General features: G+C 36.1%; 1 protein-coding gene across 1 annotated transcript in view; it reads right to left on the minus strand.

Moving 5' to 3' along the window:
- Positions 1-22,187, minus strand: part of RP1 (RP1 axonemal microtubule associated) — a 180,939-nt gene that overhangs the window by 13,772 nt on the left and 144,980 nt on the right. Inside the window, 5 exon segments of the mRNA XM_035895877.1 lie at positions 1,303-1,510; positions 11,849-11,997; positions 13,641-13,767; positions 16,288-16,529; positions 21,323-21,575. Of these exon segments, the coding sequence (XP_035751770.1) occupies positions 1,303-1,510; positions 11,849-11,997; positions 13,641-13,767; positions 16,288-16,529; positions 21,323-21,575 (979 nt within the window).

Here is a 22,187-nt window from a genome sequence, read left to right on the forward strand (position 1 = left end):
ATTTTAGGGGTTGATGTTCCTCCCTGATTTCAGTGGGATTTGATACAGACCAAAATTATAAACATTAGTTAGAGACCTGAACCAAAGGTGGAAAGCTTTCTTTTGAGATCACAACCAAATTTGGATTTGCTAATTATTGTACAAAAAACCCCACAGGAACACTTTCTCTTACCAAATCAATGGTTTCTGGTAGAAACAGAAACGGGGGGAAGGTTAAATGTGAATAAAGCCATGTTATATAACCTTAAATACACTAAATATTCCCATATTGTATTCAGAGAAGCTCTGACGTACAATCTAAAACAAAGCTGAAATTTTTCGCTTTTGCACAATAATGGCATCCTCCTTTTCTTTCTGGGTTTCAAATTATCAAAAGCTACAAATGATAAAGCAGAGAAAATGGATTGCAATGGAATTCTACTCAGTCTCAATAGGCCATTGCTGGACAAGCACCATCATGCCAATGCCGCTACGTCAAGCAGAGATGCCCTGGGAGTTAGGAGGAAAAGAACTAGAATAGTTTCTGTAATCGAAGGACTCATCTATACTGTCTATTTACTTCTCTTAGAGGCAGGATCATAAGAACTACATCAGTCTTAAAGGTACATAATGGGCTTTGGCTGCCTACTGATCTGGCTGGAGTGTGCTGCTGTTCCCTCCTGGCCTGCACACCAGGTTGTGCTTGTATTGAAACCGTGGTGCAGGGAGGGAGGATGCACATTCCCTTCTCATCTTGACAAGGAGTGCAGTCACAGGCAGTGGGGTGAAAACAGCTCCTCTGTGGACTGATTACTCACACAGTGTCCGCCAAAAAGTATGTCCAGATTTTGGCAAAAGCTACCCAAACAGTGTGGCGTAAATAATGTAAAACAGTTGTCTTGAATACAACGGAGCCAATTTATCCACTGTTTAAACATAGTTTGCCCTACTATTTACCTCACTTTTACTATGCCTGGCAAGTAGCCGGCAGAAGTATTTGAAGCCTAAAAAATTATTTGCAAGAGGCAAAGTAGAAGTAAGACTTGGAGAGGCAGCAATTTGTAAAGAAAATAGGCCAAATTTGTTGCCATTTATGCCACTGTTAATCTGGAATAACAAAGCAGAAATTATCTTATGGCAAATAGTGGTTATTAAATAGTACTAAACCCCAACAGTGTTCAGACACACTAATTCCCTATGTAATGACACCGGTCTACTGGAATATTTTAAACCATAACTTGTTTATAGAAGCAAATCACACTGCTGCATTCTGCAGTTTGGACCAAATTTCTTAGCAAATGATAGTGTGAAGATAATATTGACCTGTGGCATTCAGAGTTACCAAGGCAGATCTTTTTCCACCACGTCTGTCTTTTAGCCATGTTTGAGCCATAAACAATGTTTCTGTCCCTGCAGCTGCTGACTCTTTCACAATAATCTTCTCCAGAAGCCAGTCAGAACCTTTCCCTTTTTCAACCACCATCCCTTGCAGAGTCCCAACATCTACTGCTTCCACTTGAAAAACATCCACCTGAAAAATTCAGAATCAAAAAGACTTATGGAAACAGAACCATCAACCTAAATTAACAGTGTATTTTGAAATATGAAAGTGAGAAGAAAATCAGGATTTGTTTTTCACTAAATCAATAAGTATCAATGGAACCAGAGATGGCAAATTCAAAGGTGCTAAAGTTCTGCACTAAGCAGTATTCCTTTTGTGGTTCTGCAATTCACTGCTAAAACACTTCTCTTCCCAAGAGATTTTTTCTTCCCATCTTTAACATTTAATGATTTACAGGGATACACATCTCTTACTCTCAACAGAATAGACCCCCAGGGCTTCCTTTTGAGGGATGAAATGCAGGAAATGAGAAAGGTGGAAGTGAATATCACAGAATGGTATTTTATTCTCTTAGCAAAGAATAACAAATGTGGTCCCAGATTTGAATTAGCACTTGTAGGATTAGTTTTAATACAATTAATTTAATTTAAGGAAAAATATTACATAAAGTTATAAGTTTAATTAGTTAAACTATTCTCTGTCAGTTAAAAAGTCCACAATATTTTTTAAATGTTAAGAACACTGAAGTAAGATCCCTAAAAAAATGGTGAGATATCAGACATGAAACATTTTCACAATATGTGATTCTGGGTTTTTATGGGTCTTACACCTACTTCCTCAGCTGGAAAACAGAGATTAATTCCTTGGCATAGTGACCTGCCACCAGTTTTGCTTTATAGATTTATGAATTATCATCTCATTTCTATTAGGATTGATAACTGGTAAAATGTAGTGTTATTTGTGATGGAATTTACAGCATGTTTTAGATATATAAAGATATTTGAGGGGACTGGATTGCAATAATGATCAAAACCACCTGAGTCTTGAGAAGTCTTTTCAACCTAATCCACTCTGAAGTTGCTTAGCCAGACCAAGAAGGCAACAATCCTTATTCAAAGGATTATGCAGGGATGAAACAGAGAAAAGCAGTTCTCTTGCTCCACAGGTCTGTGTCTTCCCTGGACAGGTTTTCCAAGTGAAGAACTGACAAAAGGTTTGTGTCACCAAGAAGACCAGCCTGACCAGCTTGAAACTTAATGAGACCCACCATGAATTAAAATATTGAGCTCAAAACTGCAGATAATATATGACCACCTATTTAAAAAGAATCTCTGGAAACAAAAAAATGAAACCTTTTTCTTCAGCTCTGGTCTTGGTGGGTTACCTTTAACTTTCTCATTTTTCATTAATATATGTGCACATGAATGTGTGTGTTTGTGAACTGCAACTTTAACAGTTTCCTAAAAATAATGACCAACCTGTCATTGAATTACTCTGTGGCTTCTAGACTGAAAGGTAGTGTTATCCAAAAACTGCTGCAGTGCATCGTCTAACCATCACATTTGCATGTTATCATGTGAAAGGGGAAAATGAGAACAGAAAGCTGACAATGAGTTTAAGGAACAAGTGTTAAAGAGGCCCTTGAATAGCTGTACTTCCTTACGGTGAGTCAAGGTTATCAGCTGCTTAGTGAATTTAGACTGGCAAAAGCATAAGATGGAAATTAAGGTTCTTAGGATAATGATGTCCTTTGGCAGCAGAGCAAATACATTGGAAGGGCTGAAAATCTAGCCTGAGTGCAGGACTGCACGGAAAGAGGCTCCTCTTCACATTTTCCAAACTTAAGTGAAAAAAGTAATGTTTAGTGTCAACACCATAATTATGTTTTATTACCTATTGGACTAACTTGATGATTGAATACCATTAATCTGAACTCTTAATTTGCCTTAATTGTGATGAGTTTGATCACTGCTTTATTCTATCTTTAATTGGAGTGGTAAAGTTATAGCATCATGCCTGAATAAAATAGAATGGCTTGTTACACTTATTAAATAAAATGTATTAGAAATACACAGGGCTAGAAGATGGGTGAAAAACACAGATAAACTCAAGTAAGAAGCACACAGACCCATGTCTCTGTTAGTAAATAAATATTTTAAGTTCCCAAAGTGTGAACATTTATCTTAAAAATTACTGCTTGTCCTTGTAAACAGTGATGCTTATATTAATGCATGATTTATTTTATTGGAAACATATGAGGAAGCTTTTGTCAGATTGGAATATAGATTAGAATAGATTTTTTTTAAGAGAAAAGAGTTTTCCAGAGGATGAGTAATTTAGTGACACTATCATCAGCGTCTCCAAAAAACCTGTTGTCAGTGATCCACTTTTGGAAAGGAGAGTTAGAAATAAAGGAAAAATACAGACTTCTAGACTTGTGCTATCTCCAGAAGAAGGATAGTTGGGTTTGACTTGCGCTAAGCTTGACAATAAATTCTATTAAACTAGAAACACTTCACACTACTCAATGGTGGGGTGGGGTGAGAAGCAGACAAGGCCTTGACTCTGTGTAAGTGCTGCTCAGCAATAACAAAAACCCCTGTGTTATCAACCCTGTTTCCAGCACAAATTCAAAACATAGCCCCATGCTGGATACTATGAAGAAAATTAACTCTACCCCAGCCAAACCCAGCACAACTCATTTCACAGAGAAAATTACATTTTCTCTTTATGTGTACATTTGAAAATCTACATGGTATAATGAGCTTTATTACAGTCAAGAGACCAAAAAAGAATATAGAAAGAGCAGCAACTAATAATTGTTAGAGCTAGATGAACAATTTGCTAGAGACAATTTATTTACCAAATTTAATCCGCTTTTCTCCTTGCAAGATGTCTGCAAACAGACAGATTATGACAAATATTTCATTACAATTTTAAGAAATTGAATCGTTACTAATAATTTAACTAATATTTTTTGTGGATTCGTTTCAGACCATGGATTAGTCATAAAGCACAGGAAATGTCTGAGTTGTTGACAGGTCTGGTATGTCACATGATGCTCTATGTTTTGTCTGATTTACAAATGGGTACCTTTTAGGTTACTGGAGGCTTAATGCTGCAAAAAAAGAGAGAGGGAGAAAATACACAGAAGATAGGTAAACCTACAGAATATAAAACTTTTCTTTTTCATTTTCCCTTAGGGAAAAATGTTAATTGTTTTTTAGTTACTACTAGCAAATTAGGTTTGAATGGAGAAAAGCCACCTTAAATATTGATAATAATACGTATTGTCTAATTCAGCAGAGCTTATATTGAATTTTCTCAGAACGCTACTAAAAAAATTTGTGTGTATGTACAGCCCACTAAATTTTCTTAACAGTGTCTGGAGGAAGAAAGACATTCTCCAAGACTGAGCAGCTGAGACTGACAATGTGAGAGCCATGCATCCTCTGTGACCCAGGAGAGCTCCCCTAGCAAAACCAGAAATGACACTTTTCGTATTTCTTGGGGAAGAAAATAAGCACTGAAAAATTCTTTTAAAACAATCATTCCAGCAACCCTTTCAGCCTAGTTAAAGTTTAATTTTTGATAACTCCTTTTCAGATTTCCTTCTTTTTTTTTTTTATCCTGAGACCCACGTTCTGAGCATTTCCTTTGAATCTATGACCCGGGTTGATTTTCTTCAGTACTCTTCAGTGTCAGCACTGGCAACATATCACTGCCTGTAGCAGTTGCAATAGCTCTTGTAACAGAAGTAGTATTTGAACAGTCACTATGCAATATTTACCTTTATAAATGCCAATCATTTTATAGGCTCAGTATTGAGACTTGATGGTTGGTTAATGACGATATTCCCAGCAGAACTGAAAATGGCAAGTCAAGACACACCATATGCTTAATTTCATCAACCTGTATGCACAAGTGATTTCCCATACCACTAATGTTGCTATCATTTTAATAGGCTTTTATTGGAAAAGGAGTTAGAGTGTCTAGATAAAGGACCTTTTCTATTAAGCTTAGCAAACCTATTGATTTGCTGCCTGATTATTTTGATCTTGCTTCTTAATCTGAAGACACTGAAGACAAAAGAGTTTTAGCTACACTGGGAGGCAAAAAAAAAGGCTCCTGTAACACCGAGCCCAAATCAGAAACTGTGACTGAACATTCCTGTAGAAGGAGACAAATGAGAAAAATAACTTTTGCTGAGACATTATCCTTCAGACTGTGGTCCCACAGGCACTCCCAGTTGCAAGTGGAAAAGTCCAAATTATTAACAATGGTGTTAATTCCTTAAACTAAATATACATTTGGACAGAGTGAATGTCACTGCGCCAGCAGACTTTTAAGGGGTGGAAACATTGGGCGGTAAGCAGCAGCGATGACAGGCACTGGTAGCAGTACTGTCTTCGCCCAGCTCAGTGGAAGGATGAATGGTGCATCTGCCTGTGACCTCAGCATCTTGTAAGCTGTGTTCTGTACAAACACTTCTTTAAAAATAGGCTTTTCCATGCATCTGAAAAAGCCAATCCTGAACTTCCTCCTAAATTTACATGGGTTTGCAAGCATGTTTTTATTTTATGTTGAATTCTCATCCAGAAATTCATTGAAAAACTTTACCTTTACATGAAAAAAATTAAATTAATTTGAATTACAGTGAATGCACAATTAGAGGTTTCTGATAACCTACAATTATCATGGTTCATCCATCTTCAACAAGATTAGTGAAAAATAAATGAAAGAATAGGGGGAGTAAAAAAACCCCAAATAATATTTGCACTGAACTGACCTTATGTTAATTTGCTTAGTATAACTGGAACAGAATCTTTTTGAAACAGGATTTGTATGCATAGAACAGCAACAGGAATAAGAAAGAATGGGAGTACATTATAATAATCAGCAGCTATGACCATTCAACTAACTCGTAAAAGACATTTCAATCAGACTTCAAGTAAAATGCATTTAATAAAATGCAGGACTGCTACAGAGACCAATATCATCAGCCACATCCACATCTGTAAAAATACACTATATTACACAATAGAAAATCAAAAAAATGAACCAAACCAAACAAAAAACTGCAAAGACAGACATCCCTTTGGACAAATTCAAACCTGTCTGATGCAGCCTGGTTGTTGGACAGGTTTTAACAACAGTCCAGGTTTGAGATCTGGTTTAGCAGGCAAAGAAAATAGAATAGATGTAATTTACTTTAACTTTAGTAATGAATATAATTGTATAATATTTTGATTAAAATACCATAATCTAATATTCAAATGATTCTTAGGTGGGCTCAGCCTGGCTGATAATGGGACAATAAAAAGCCTAACTGGTAAGTCTCCAAGTGCAGCTGTAAATGGAAAATATTTTCAAGCACATTTCATGGTAGTGAGACCAGTTAATAAGCTTATGCTCTTTAATGTTTTCATGAGTCAACAGGAAGAAAACAAAATTTTAGAGATGATGCAAAAACAATTGCTTAGTTATGGCACTTGAAGTAGTAGGGTGCTAAACTGAAAACTGCTCTGAAAAGATTTGTGAGAGTTAATAAACCACTGGAAAGCCTGCCTTCCAGTGAATCAAGCAGCCTAATTTATTTAACTTGTCAAAGGCAAACTGATTTTCTTATTGCCATAAATACTGTCAAAGGCAGCAGAAATTTGGTGTGAGAGCACTATCCAGGCTAACAGTCAAAAGCATGACAAAATCCAGTTTCTAGAAGTTAAAGCTTGACAAATTTAGACAGAAAATAGTGTGGGGTTTTTTGGTTTGTTGTTGTTTTTTTTTTTTAAAAAAGAATATTTAAGCTTTGAAACAACTTTTCAACTAGATGAGCACTTCATCACTGGAAACCATTCATTCTGAGTGAGATACATTTTCTAAACTATTTAACTCGAATTGAAGTTAATTCAGTTCTTGCTGCATTGAGGAAGATGGTCGAATATTTTATTTACTGAAAAATCCAGACTTGGACTGACCATAAGTATTTTAAAATTTTTGACAAATCAAGCTAATAGAAAACTATATTTTTTAAAAAATTATCTTTTTTATTAAAAAACTAAAATAAATGTGGCACCCAAGTTTGCTTATCTGAAATAAGTCTATAGTCAGACAATTGGTTAATTTCCCTGTAAAAACCTGAGAAAGCAGCAGGCTCTCTCTGAGGATAATTAATTTCATTTTAAGATAAATGTCCAAATAAAGAGAGAAGGTAACCACCCCCTGGAAACATCTGCTTCACTCCCTTTCCGCAGAGGAAGCTCAAACCATCACGTTAGAACAAATGTGTACACTACAGGCAACTAAAGCTAAGTGAGATGTATTTCAGCTTTAGAAATGTAATTTATGTAATCTATTTTTGCACTCCATATAGACAGAAAGCGCTCCCCCAAAATTTTAGTGTTAACTGATTTTCTCCAATTTTAAATTGTTGACAACAAAGTTTTACATTTTCTCTTGCCCTGCAAGAATATGTCAGGAAACCCAACTTGATTATTCACACAGCTCTAATCCATTGGCGTGGTCTAGCTTTACCTCCTACAAATCTGTGGCTGTAACTGCTGACTAGGCAACAGCATCCTGGAGGTACCACTGAGAACTGCACACGTCTCAGATATTTGCCGCTGCCTTCTGGGGTTATATAAAGCTCTAGTTACCATCTGTCTTTGTGCTTTTCTCCTCAGAGTTTCTGACAACCTCCACCAGTCTTTCCTTCGCTATGATGGTATTCCATGGTTTCCTAGTTTCCATCTGAATACTCCTTCTGCTTGATGACCAGACCATTTTACTGTTCACTTCTGTAGTCCAATAACTTGGCTAGCAGCCTGCCACTATGATTAATACATTTGGATCAATGACATTTTGCAGTTATTTAATCACTATGTCAGATACACTTTCCTTAAGAGAAGCTTTATCTGCAGTTACAAAACAGTAGTATTCTAGACGTGATGTCATGTGGATGCTGCAGACAAATACTGACTTCCTACTAGTGGCCGCAGTACACTGTCCCACATTCTGGCCCTTTTTCGTGTGTTTTGGCACACATGGATTTTTTTCCTGAAGTAATTTTTAAACTTGCCAATACTTAATCTGCAAGTGAGTACTGAAACTGAACACCAGCAGTCACCTCTCCCTGACAATTTTTGTATGTGCTGCAGTTACCATGGTACCAACCTGAGCAGTTGATGTCTAAATATAGGGCAGGATAAAGGATATATCTTTTCAACAACTAATAGAATGAAGTAAAAATTCAAGGAGATTTCACTGCTTCAGTAACTTAGAGTACTTGAAATACTGGCCACTTTCATCATACAGATATTAAAATACTTAAATATCGGTCATAACATATTGAGTGTAGTTTACTGGCTTTGATGGAATTGATCTGAAAACAACTACATTCTCAAAGAGGAAATTTATGGGTAACTCACAGCCATATGACAGAACATACAGCAAGTCTATCAATGACTGTATGAAGAATCACAAAGAATTTCATTTGCTGAAAAATGTTGGGATACCATAAGGATTTCACACAACTGGGCCATAGCTTTTACCGAAAGCCTGCACTGAGCCTACTTGGTTCAAGAAAGTGTTTGTAGCAGGTAACATCTATCAGACTTAAACTGACTCATGAAGTATGAATAAATACCATTAGGATTTCATGAAAGCTGATCTGCATGAAGAAGCGCGCTGAGATTGCTTTGTCCATCCTTACAGTTTTTAGAACATCAAACAAGGCATCAATGCCATGGCAATTTGAGAGAGTACGGTTCTTGCAGCACTAGTCCTCATACTCATTTTTCTGAGTAGATCCCCAGAAGCTCAGCGCTCTCGGCGACAGTGGCTGGTCTCTCAGACATGGGGTGAACTACAGGGAGCTTACTGGTGAATTAACAATATCATGCACATTACTTTATCTACCAGTTCTCTGATGGTTTCACAGCTGTAAGGACTTTGGAAAGACACAAAGCAACTTTTCAGATATAAGAAGCTAATTCAATCTTTTATTAGCATGTAATTTGGCTCATGTAAATAGAAGACCTGGTAAATGAGAGAAACATATCTCCGATCCACTGCAAAGTCTCCAGAATATTTAAACATTTCTATGTATTTCTGCATTGCTAAACTGTTGTTTGTAGCAGCCCTGACATTCTGTGAGACTAACACCATATTTTGATGTGATTTCTAACAGAAACACTGTTCCAGTTCACTAGCTCTTACTGTATAGTCAGGGGAAAAATTATTGCAAGGAAAAGCACATTTTAAAATGTCAGAACAACTGTTAAGACTCAGAATGCAAATTCTGTCTGTTATACTTCAAAATCTGGTAACCACCAGGTCCAGACTCTGACTGCAGGGGTGCTCGGCACAATATGTGATTGGGCTGGTATAGAAAGAGACATTCGACACTTGAGAGCCTTTTTGGAGATTACTTACAAAGGGAAGAAAACATTGGGAAATTTCCAAAACATGTCATGAACAAAATGTTGCTGCAAAAGCAGGAGTCTTGCTTGTGGAATCAATTTACACTTTGTCAATTAACTTCATTTTCTAAAATTACTTTATTTTCACTGAACAAGGCGCAAATCAAGACTTTTCTGTGTTTCTCCATTACTTAAAAGCAATTTCTTTTTAGGGCCCTAAAATATTCCTATGCTAATATCTACTTTTAGAAATACAGGGATACTGTGTTACATTCACAGACTGCTCCTGTAAAATGTCAAATAAGTAATGGAGACATGTACGTGCCAGTTCTGCCTCTTACTCTGTAAAACAGAAAAAAATCTGTGCCACACTGAAGTAGACACAAATACTATAAAAACATTCTTCAGGTTATGAATCTCTGCAGCTCATTTCTGTTCTCTTAGGCAACATTTCTGGATGTGCATCCCTGGTCCCTCTTCATTAAAAACTACCGGTCTAGAAATCAGATTGCTCACTTCTTGGATTATGATTTAAGGAGAAATCCAGTAAAACTTACATTAAACTAACTTTACTCCATGAGGACAAAAAGACTGTGGCTCTAAAGTCCAATTAAATCAGCTTATTAATAAACCACAATCTTAGTTTCAACATTAGGGAAGGCAAATATGCCTTTATCAAAACTGAGTACCCTCATCCACAAGTATTTAGTCCCTTAAAAATAAAGATTTAAACTCTCTCACTTTTCTTATGAATAAGCATTTTAAGCAGGTAAAATTCAGTAAGGTAATGACCCCCTTCAACTTCCACTGAATTAATGAGGCTGGGGGTAGTTAGGAGCTGAGCTCCTCCTAATCCCACATTTCATGCCTCTGCTTTGATTATTGATCTAAGCTGATTTGCAAGCTCACTTCTTTAGAGGAACTTTCATTCATTTGGCAGCCAACACCAGCAGAAGGAAATAGTTTACTGCATGTTTCCAAAGAATCATAGAATCATAGAATGTTTTGGGTTGGAAGGGACCCCTAGAGGTCATCTAGTCCAACCCCCCTGCTCAGAGCCCCGTCCAACCTGGCCTTGAATGCTTCCAGGGATGGGGCCTCCACCACCTCTCTGGGCAACCTGTTCCAGTAGAATACGGTTATCAAGGTACTCACTGAGATTTCAGAAAGGTAGAAGAGTGCATGCATTATAAGAAAGACAGGTAGCACTGTCTAATGTAAAATATCCTCAATGTTTCTGGTTGCAAGACACTGCTGTTTCTTTTTTTGAACTTTGACTATTCCAACTCAGATTTTCTGTAACAGATGTTTGTTTCAGAATCTTTATTAAATTGTTTTAATCCTCACATTTGTTTTCATATAAAGATCCACAGAAAATACAAAAAAATTAGTAACATTTTTTAGCTGAAAATTTCACTCCCTCTATTCAACGCTTCCAACAGGGAATAGGTTTTATTCACAATGTTTTTCTGTGAATCTGCCCATGTTTCTGCAGTACATTCAGTAACTAAATTCCCTCTAATTTCTGTTTATGCTGATAATGCTACACACAAATGCATCTCTGGCACCTGTGCTGGTCTTTGACTGGTCGACGACTATGAGCTGCAAGACTCACTCCTGCACAGCGAATGAATTACTCTCTTGGTAGACCTAAGAAACCTATGGAGGGCAGTGGCTGACTGTCTGGAGAGAGACCAGAACTCAGACTGAGGGGTAGACTGGCAGTACAAAGACAAAAGCCAGGGAAAGGAGTCTTAGCCTGAAGAATGGCATGGGAAGAAAAGAGGAAATGGAGTATCTTTGTAAGTCTATGGTTAAGCAAATATGCAGGAAAACCACTGGCACGTCACTGAAGACCTTCAATATTTGTGACACTGAAGCTAAAAGCACTTGATATAGTCACTTTATTACTTCATCAGTACTGTTAGCATCAGCTGCATAAGCATCAGTATTTTCCACGTAAGTTAGATCTAGATATTCACATACACATGCACTCATAATCACAGAGCATTGCAAACTGGACTCCGTAGACTCTATCCTACTTCTGTTAAGTCCATGTGAATTGGACTGGGTTATAAAAGTGCAAAATGTCATGCAGAAATTATACCTTTCCTTTAGTGAAAGTATCATCTCCTTTTCTGATTAATTTTCTTCTGCCAGTATCTCCCAAAAGGCCTTGCAGCATGACATACACATCTGCATCTGTTCCTGACCCAGGGAGTGCTCCCGTAGTGATATAGAGAACATAGCTTTTCACTGTTGGGAAAAAGAGATCAAATGTTTACCAAAGCCTAATCAGTTAAAAAATATGTTATTTCATAAATTACTAGTATTATATTTTCATTTTTGTTCCTGCCCAGAATGATCAAAAGGCCAAACTATATTATAATGCTTAGAAAAGCACATAGAAGCATTGTAATTAAAATTTAAGAACCACTATTATAAGGAATAATAAGCTGAATAGTTTGTGAGTGGGCTTGAAACGCAGGCAGAGGACAAAATGAAAGAAAAATAAACACATCACAGATTGTTTTAAAAACATGTAAATAATACTACACCACACATTTGCATGCATTTAAATATGTAACACTCCTATGAAACAGTTCCTAGGCTACGGATGACACGAAATTACTCAAAAAGCACATCTCTGCTCTGAGCCTCACAGAGTTCAAATGAAGCTGAACTCTGTCAGGAAAACTACGATTTTTGTATTTCCTCTGGATTATGGTCCAGTCTGGGGCCAGCCACTCTGGACTGTGCTGGTTGCAGTCATTGATCTCAGCAGAGGATTTCCAGAAACGTGCATTCTCTGACATGTCATCTTACTTACAACTCCATCTGAGCACTTCTTGGATGACTGTTTATGTTAAGTGCCTGTTTGTACTCCCAAAGAAACGCATAACACACTGGTGATCTGGCCCCCGAAATAAGAAGGAAGCCACATAACCAAAACATCCAATTGAAAAATAGAAAAAAAATATGGGGAGAAGGTAAAAAAACCAATATCTGTCCTCATGGTAAATGCTCCTCGGAAAGAGGAGCAGCACTGTAAAGATTTAAATACCTGTGCTTTTCCAGAAAAAAAAAATAAAAATTAAAGTATTTAAAAGACAAAGAGCTGGGAATACCCCAGCAGTACTCTGCTCAAATTCATATTCAAGGAGCTTCTGCCCAAGTGCTTTTTTTGAGACTAGCTTTGAAAGCACAACAGAAAAGGAAAGGAGTACACAGATTACTTGATCTGTTGATCTAAACCCTTAACCCCTGGGAACCACTTGGAGGAGACTGGAATATTCTCATGGTAGGATATCCATTTAGGACAAGAGCCCTTCCATTCTTCACTAACTTTGGTTATAAAACCTCCTGAGAAACAGAGAGCAAAACTAAAAATATCCAGTCATGATGTGATGAAGGCACAACTTGCATGGAGTTTCATGACATATAACTGCCAGCTCACAGAAGAAGAATGCCTGAAATTCTAGGAACACAAGCAGATGAGCTTCTGTTGTGAGGGGCCATGGATCTCCTTCTTATCTGAAATTACAGTACAAGAGTTATTTCCTCTGGATTTCCTTTGTTTCCTCTGGGAGAGAACCAAATCATATTATTGAGAAAAAGCTGAGCTCTGAATACTGATCGAAACTTTTTTAATAGTTTCAGTGCTGTATGCTTGCTCTTTTATGTGTCACAAACTGATACCAATCAGACTTGAATGCACAATGCTCAGTTACTGGGACTGAGATTTTTTTTTTTTTTAAACACTGGAGTGGATTGGACCTAGCCATGCATCACTAGCAAAAATGAAGAGAAAATATCTGCTAAATCCTTTGGACTCCTCTGAAAATCTTAGCCGTCATTACCAACCAAATCTTCTCCAGTGTTTCTGATTTGTGACAAACCTGCTGGAAAAGGAGAACCAGCTGTGAGAACTGGAAGCTCAGCCACTCTTCGTCCTTCTTCATCAGCAAAGTTGCGACAAAATGGAAATTCTAGAACATTTTTACTTTCTCTGTGTTGAAGTTTTACCTTAGCAAAGAGCAAAAAGAAATACCTTCAGCATCTGTTGTGCTCTAATGGAAACAACAGCAAAAGACATGCTATTAAATAGCTATGACACATCTTCTCAATATTAAAAAAGAGGAGGAAATAATTTTTTCTAAAATGTTTTTGAAAGCAGCCTTTTAAAAGAGAAGGAATAGATATCTTTCCCAATTAAAAATAATTAAAATGCTGTCAACATTATTGCTGTAGAGACTGCAGTAAGGGAAAAAATTATTTGGAATGGTTCAAAAAGGTTCCTTTATGTAACTTATTCATCCAGCATATGGAAGAAAAAGGAGTGTTGATATGCCCATTTCAGCTTGTGAGAAATGTCAATATGCCACAACATTTTTCAGTGCAGAATGTTTTCTCGTTCTAAGTAATGGGAGAAAGAAAATGAAGTGTTTCTGGGGAAAACTGAAAAATAGAAATTAAGAATGTCTTATGGCTTGTGTATATATCTGTACATACATTTCATATTAATGTATAGAGTATGATACTAAATATTTTTAATCTCTATGAAGTTCTGTATATAAAGTAATAAAATGGTGACCCTGAGCTAAGTAGCTTAGTCTTACTATAAGAAAATATATTTTAATAAAGAGGTGTCTTACACTATGGTGCTACCAGCTACACTAAGAGATAAAGTACCACTTTTGAAACTATCTAAAGCTAGACCAGACAACATATTTGAAAACTGCTGCAGGAAGTAACCCTGCTTTGAAAAGGCCACAGAGAATTCACTCATACATTTCTTCATGACCTATCTCACCAAAATGACCAAACCCTTAACCCAGTAAGCTCAACCATCTTTGGTTAGCAATAGTCACTGGGAGGTGGTGGCATTCCTTTGCCTTCAGAAGACAACTATTAATTTTCATTATGACAGACACATTGAAAAGATTTTTTTAAATGCAGTCTAAAATTCCGTTTCATACTAACATCTACATTCCTGAACAGTTTCTAGAAAATCAGATTTTATTTACTGTGTTTTATTTCTTTAAGTGAGACAAGCAAGAATGAAGATGTTAGCTATTACATGCGTCAGAAATAAAGCATACCTTAATTAATTTTGTTCTGGACATTATCTTATAATTATTTCAATTTCCTCAAAAACATCAAGAGAATTATTTTGCAGTTATGGTTATAAAAGCAAATTCTGAATCTAAATATGGAATTCAACCATCTGCACCTGCATTTACTTGTGATGGAAGGGGGAATTCTCAGACTCTCTGTGAGGTGCAATCTTGTAAAATCAAAATAAAATAGCATAGAAATTACCATCCTCGTTCTAACCAACAGTGTAAATAAACTGCTAACCTGTCTTTAATAACAGATATTATCCACAACCTCTTACACCAACCTAGTTATTTCATACAAGGATTCAGTGAGTTCTGCTATGGAATACATGGAATAACAGAGGAAATGTCTTCCTAAAGCCCCAATAATTTACATATACCCCAAAGCAGGGGAAAATATATTTTCTTTCACTTTCTAATCCTGCCTAACACAAATCTGCAGCTTTTCCTTACTTATATAAATTATGCTGATTTTTTTCTAACTCAGCTTTGAGTCATTGTTCTGAGCTAATGAAGTAAAAGAGGCTAAGAGATGTCACTGTTTCCAACTGCCAAGTTTCCGTTCTGAAATTTTTCCTGTGATCCACTGTCTCCTACAATATCCGAGAAGCAGTCTTAATTTTACCAGTAGATTTGTTAGATAGATATTTCATCTGGCTATGAATAAGAAATTAACAACCTGCCTACCATTTATATGTCAGGGGGTTCAGCTCACTAATATCATGTATTGGACAGGAAACCTTTTTTTTTCTCCAGTTTTTAATGAGAACAAATACAAACATTAATGGACAAAAGTGTGTCTGCAATTTAAAAGATGATTCTTTCCCTTAGACTTCTTTTTATTTTGCCAACCTAAGAGGATAAAGATATTTTTTCTATAGTGAAGTGCCACAGTAATTTCAGTGCAATGTCAGATTTTAGCTTCAGCATCTTGGACATCAGAAGAAAGATTGTCACTTTTGCTATTCACTTCTTTTTTTCACATGCCAACTTAAAAGGCAGATATTTTCATCAAAAGGCATTTCTAGTGTCTGACTTAATTATTTGCTTTGGATCACTGGGTCTACAACATGTAACAGCCAATTTGGAGTTATGTAAATACTGCAATGTATGCCAGTGGGTACAATTCTAAAAAGACACCACTGGATATGCTATACATGACGGCACATCTGTATATATGCCCTCCAGAAATCCATCTAAGTTTAAAAGATTTTTGTTATCCATAGCTATCCTAGTAAGTGTTTTGAGCAGTCACTGAAGATATCACTCTACAAGTGTTGTTACCAGATGCACTTACTGTTGTAAATTTAAAATTATGTAATTTTAGACAGAACTGGAAACTGGAAGCAATAACCACAGAATATGAAAAAAGGAGAATTTTACAATAAAGGCATAATAAGGACTTGCTTTAGTTTTTATTTTTTACCTCACGGCAATGCCAAGTCTCTCCTTCTCCAGCTTCTTCAATTTCTAGGCGAACTTTGAATACAGTATTGAATTTCTTATTTAGTTCAATTGAAGTCTCATAAATCTGCTTTTTTTTAAGAGATCCTTTGGGGATTATGACTGAAGTACAGGTACCTTTTTCACCACATACAGTTAGAGACATTTTAGGATTCATGGAACTAGAAGAACTATCACTAGTTGTGACAAGGACATCCCAAGTCCCTGTTGAAACAAAACAGTAGAAAAAAACTAACAGGTTTGCTGAATATCCAAAATCATACAGCAATTTGTAACTGGTTGAGTTAGTGAGTGACTAGCAACAGGTCCACGCATTATCATTGCTTTAGTGAGAAGCAGATTTGGACACCAGCCCTTCCGTAGTGACAGCTGACCCTTTAGAGATGGGCCAGTCCAGCAGAACTATGCAGACAAGGCTGCCAGTTCCATATTAGAGGCTTATGAAGAGCCATCCCGATCTGTTGATTTTTTCCCCTCATAAATGTTTCCTCTGATGATTTGATTATTTTTTTCTTACTAGTTGCCACTCAAAAGCAGCATATTTTCAACCAGACAGTACTGGTTTTCAGGTTTGCCTTTGGTCAGGGCAGGGTATTTTTTCATTTTAACTTTTTGAGGAGCTACTTAAACTAGAATGTTAATATTTGCTACATATATTCTACAACAAGATGCTGATGAGATAAACTGGTTCAGAGCTTGGAATGTCATATTTTTATCACAGATCACCACAATTATCATGCCTGCAAAGTACAAAACTTTATCCATTTCTTCTGTGAAGAAGTGATGTTTACTGAGAGATTAAAAATAGTCCTATATAACAGCACATAGATTTGCCTACTTTAGGGACACAGAAAACACTCTAACCCAGCCATTTTACTTATTAAAAAAATGCAAAATTACATTGCAAAAGAATAGTGGCTTGTGTTCAAACTAAATGTCTGGTTTGAAGCATTCAGCCTCTTAAACATTCTAGATAAATTGGCAGTCACTTGAAGGCTCATAAGGACTGCAGACTGATACTAGGTAGACTCCTGAGTAACTTCTGTAACTCTATACTGAACAAATATTTAGTTAAATCTCCAATCAATAAGAGGTTTTCAGGATCAGAAACTTGTATGCATCAAGAAAATGCCACTGATTTAGATAGCTTTAACATGTTAATTCATGTTAATAGAATATATGAAAAATTCAGGGCTATCAAAACCATGTTTTCTATTTTAAAAAATCATGACTCCTACAGAAAGGTTTTGGTCACCTGGCTGGTGCAGAACTGAGCGTGACCATTTTTTTATTAAGATAACTTAGCTCTGTTTATGCAAAGTGAGGCAAAGTACGGATTTAATAATTTCAAATAGCTATTTTGTAAAACAGGGTATTTTACTTTGGGTAATGGAAACAGTGACTTTCTGAGTTTATGACCATAGTCCTGTAAAGCCCAGCTTCCCAACCACAATGGGAAAATCTTTATCTCTTACTATAAACTAAAGCAAATAAAGCTTTATTACCTTAGATCAGATGAGGATCTGTGCCATAAATTCAGGACTTGGTGAAGGTAAAAAGTTAGTACTCACCATCTTTAAAATCATCTAAAACAATTTCAGATGTTTTAACTTTATGAATAATCATAAATAGCTACCATTTTCATGTCTGTGAACATTAAATATAAATGAAAACAATGATATCCGTGAAAAAAAAAGAAGTCAAATGAAAATTTATCATATCCCCTGTGACGTAATCCAAGATTTTTTAGCCCTTTAGAATGGAAATATTAAGCCTTTAAACTATCAATGTATAGCTGCCTAGGAAGACTGAATGGAAGGACTATCTGTTGGATCATACAGTACCATACGCTGCTGTTACATGCTAACTATATTGTATAATCTCTGATAAATTTGTCAAGATCCAATTTAAAAGCAGCTACATTAAGCTTTTTTCCTTCTCTTTAGTTAAGTCTAAAAGAGAGCTATGCTAAAAATTCATTCTTTCTCAGGAATCTTTTAATTTTCACAGAATGGCATTAACAGACTGCTGAAACCCATTTATTTTTACAACAAATTTTTCTGTTAGTTTAAATAACTCTTTTCCCTCCTTTATGTGTAAGCCACTGTTAATTTGATAGATCACAACTGTGTCCATCTCGAGCATTTAATTGGCTAGTCTGAATAGGTGAGGTTTTTTCAATACCCTTTCACAACAAAGACTTGCACATTCCCAGTCATCATATCTTCTTTACAGCTATTCCAGCTTGGACCACTCCTTCTGGACAGAAGTGACCACAATTGCACACAGCATTCCCGGTGAAATACCACTGTTTCTCTGTAGTGGCATTAATTCTTTTCTGTCTTCACTGATAATGCCTACATACATTGTGAGGTCACAATTCTTTACTCACAGCCACGCCACATTACTGTCTAAAAAATTATCCTGCAACCATATAGCAAACACAGGTATTTCTCCTGGTCATATCCTGCTAATGAATTCTTGCAGGCAAAATCATTACAAGGCATGGGGATAGAGATCCAATACAATTTTTAGACTCCTAGCTACTACTTAGTTCCTAATTTCAAAAAAAAAAATCAATGGAAATTGGGAACCTGTACCAGAATTAAGAGCTCAAATATTTTGTTGGTTTTATGCCTTATTCTATTCAAGCTTTGTGCTACAGAATTCAGTTCCATTGTTTTCCTCTGGTTCTCAAAGTTTATCACACAACCTCTTCATCTCCTGATAGTACTCTCAGCTTTGTAGCACTGACAGATTTCATCTGCATATTCATTCTCTCTCCTCCAGCTCTTTACAATTCTTCCTTTTACTTACTTTCAACTTTCTAATTATTACCTAATAATTCCCTATAAAGCAAATAAAATTCAGTACTGAAATTTAGACAGATTAGATGTCATTACATTTCTCTTACTGGAAAATATTTCTAAAGAGTATCAGCTTTGGTTTACAGTCTATCTGTAGTAAGGTCATGATGCACTCCTCATTTCCTATTTGCCTCTATTATCTTAACTATTCTTTTCTTCAGCGTGCGTCATAAAGGTTTGCATGTGATCGATTACTAGGTCTGTAGTCATCTACATTATGCTTGCTATTTTTTAGATAGTTTTTTAGATACTGTTTTCAAGTCATACCTTTTGTCTTCATAAAATTGTTTGAATTCCTTGCTACTAGATCTGCCACTTAACTTCCCAATTCCTTCAATATTCAGGGCTAACACTCCTTTGGTTGTCACTGTTTGACTTGAAGTTCTATTTGCATTTCAGATTTGGTGATTTCCAATAACCCCATTCCCGTTAGTAATTTTGGTTTTGCTTCCCTTGCCAACATTATGATTCCTTAATGAAAAGAGAGATAAAGTATTCTATTTGTTAAGGGATTTTACTACATCACCTTCAGTCTGCACACTATTGTTCCTGCACAGTTACACATCTTTCCAGGTTCTTTTTATAAGTAAATGGTTGAAGAACCTTTACTATTTGTTTTAATTCTTTTATAAAATCTGACTCAGCTTGACATTTAGTAAGTCCTATTGTATCCATATACTTTCTGACCCCTAAGGTATAGCGCTCTTTGCTGATCAGTCTTTTATTTCTCCATTCCTTATAGGCTCTCTGCTTACTTGACTTATTCTCTCTAAAGTTATTATACACCCAGACCAGAACTGATTTTCAATAGATTTAGAGCTAAGTGTTAATAATCAGAGACTGGAAAACATTAGCAAGTCTGCACTTAGATTTTTAAGGACTCTGTGTGTGGAAAGAAAATGTTTTTACATAGCTATGTTCAGACACTAATTGAAGTGCATAAACAAGATGCAAGATTTCTCTAACTTTTCATATTATCAGCGAATAAAGGTGCGACAGATTCTAACCAGCCTTGGGTTTCTGCTCGAATTACCCTCAGGAGAGACCTGCCTTGCTCTGTGGATTATGTAGGGCACCTATGGAATCTACTTTTTTAGAGACAAGGAACACTTGCAGTGGTGCAATACTGCTATTTTGTATTCTGAAATTGTCGCTACACTAGCTGCTTATCCTATGCTTATATTTCCATGGTATTCTGTTCTTCTGTTGTCTCAGTGACTTTGTTTTTCTATTTCCTTAGATGATATAAGATATTTGCTAGTGGACTAAGTACAGGTAGCTAAATATGAGGATACACAGTACTAACTGTGTCTGCAACTATGTATAATATAAAACTCACTGAGCATAAAATGAAATATCTATGAGCATAGAAATTAGTAAAGATCATCTTACAAAACTGCTGATATAGAATGCAAATTCACACATTCAGGTTAGTTAAACTTTACATAGTTTGGTCTACCAGTTCTGATTCAGATTTCATAAATGGACCCAAACCAACGTTTTACACCTCTTCAAAAAAAGACATGTGAGAGCGCTAAGAAATCCAGTACCCTGGCAAGCATAAAGGACTTATAATGTTTTCAGTGTCTAAGTTGTTTCTGAATTTTGGTCTTTTTTTCAAGAAACAATTTGAATAGGATATTGGGTTCAGGTCAACTAACTGTTTGCAAGAACTTGTGCCATCGATGTAAGTAAAAAAAAAACCTGCAAATAAAAGCAAATGCTTTCTACAAATATATGAACATAAGGGAAAATCTCATTCTGCTAAAAGGGTTTTTGTATCTCTTCTTGTGATTTTATTACTGTTGCAGGAGCCTTCTGCTCTGCATTGACTGCCATATGGAACAACCTACCTCTTTCTGTTTCAGCTTTTTTCTAGCCTCAACTAAAAACATAGTTCCTTCATTGCCCCCATCACTTAGTATCTCCTTCTGCTCTAGTCTTTCTTCACTGAACATTATAATTGTATTTAGAGCTCTGGAAGGTGTTTGGAGAGACAACTTGTATGACATACAACTCACATTTAAGCTATATTATTTCTGCATTTTAGTCTTAAAAATAACCTCCCCAAAATTATGAGTTACAATTAAAACAAAAGCTGGAAGAAGCTTTGATGATTTTGGACCTTACCATAAATCTTTCCTGTCAACATCCCATTCCTGACTTTTCCAAGAAGCTTCAACATTCGTTCCATCTGTCCATCACCAACTCCACTGTCTAACCATTGCTGGCAAAGAAATGCATACTGGCCATCATTTGTGCCTGATTCATGGATGACAATTTGGTCCAGGTACCATCCAGCTCCATAACCCACATTATGGTGCTCAACAAGCACTTTGCTTAACTGTCCAAGGTCTACTGCTCTCATTTCAGAGATGCAAACCTGAGAAGGTAAAGGCAAAATGAATAGCAAACTGATTAAAGCATATATTTTATCCTCTGTCTTTAAGAAGATTATGTTTGGAAAGACAGATTCCTTTCAATGCTGAAGTATCTTTTCCTTTCTGATAGTAAAGAAAGATATTATAGGCTGACATTCATATCTGGAGACCCTGTTCAGAGAATATGCAGATCCTTGAATATGTACATTTTTCCTTGTTCATGATCGCTGCATTCCAGGCTTTACTATGAAAAACATTCCATTATTTTGGGTGGAAAGAAAACTCTGATCATTAATTTACTTACAGAAGTCTCATGAAAATTCAAGTTCAATCAATCCCTCATAACTGAAACAAAGGGAGTACTTCAAATATCAGATAGGCCTAGTAAATTGAACTTTGGTTTAGATAAGGCATTTTATTTTAAAACATTTCAAAGTCTTTCATATTCTAAATCATCCTATTTTTCAAATGGGAAATGTTGTATTATTCAACTCTGAACAGAAATCCTGACACTGTTGATGACTATGCAAACAAAGGAAGATACTGACATTAGAAACTATAACTAAGGCTGTGCACGCATACAGGCAAGAATTGATGTGCTCTTCGGATGTAAA

Source organism: Egretta garzetta, unplaced genomic scaffold (genome assembly GCF_000687185.1).
Source record: "Egretta garzetta isolate BGI_Z169 unplaced genomic scaffold, ASM68718v1 scaffold36, whole genome shotgun sequence".
Taxonomy (NCBI): Eukaryota; Metazoa; Chordata; class Aves; order Pelecaniformes; family Ardeidae; genus Egretta; species Egretta garzetta.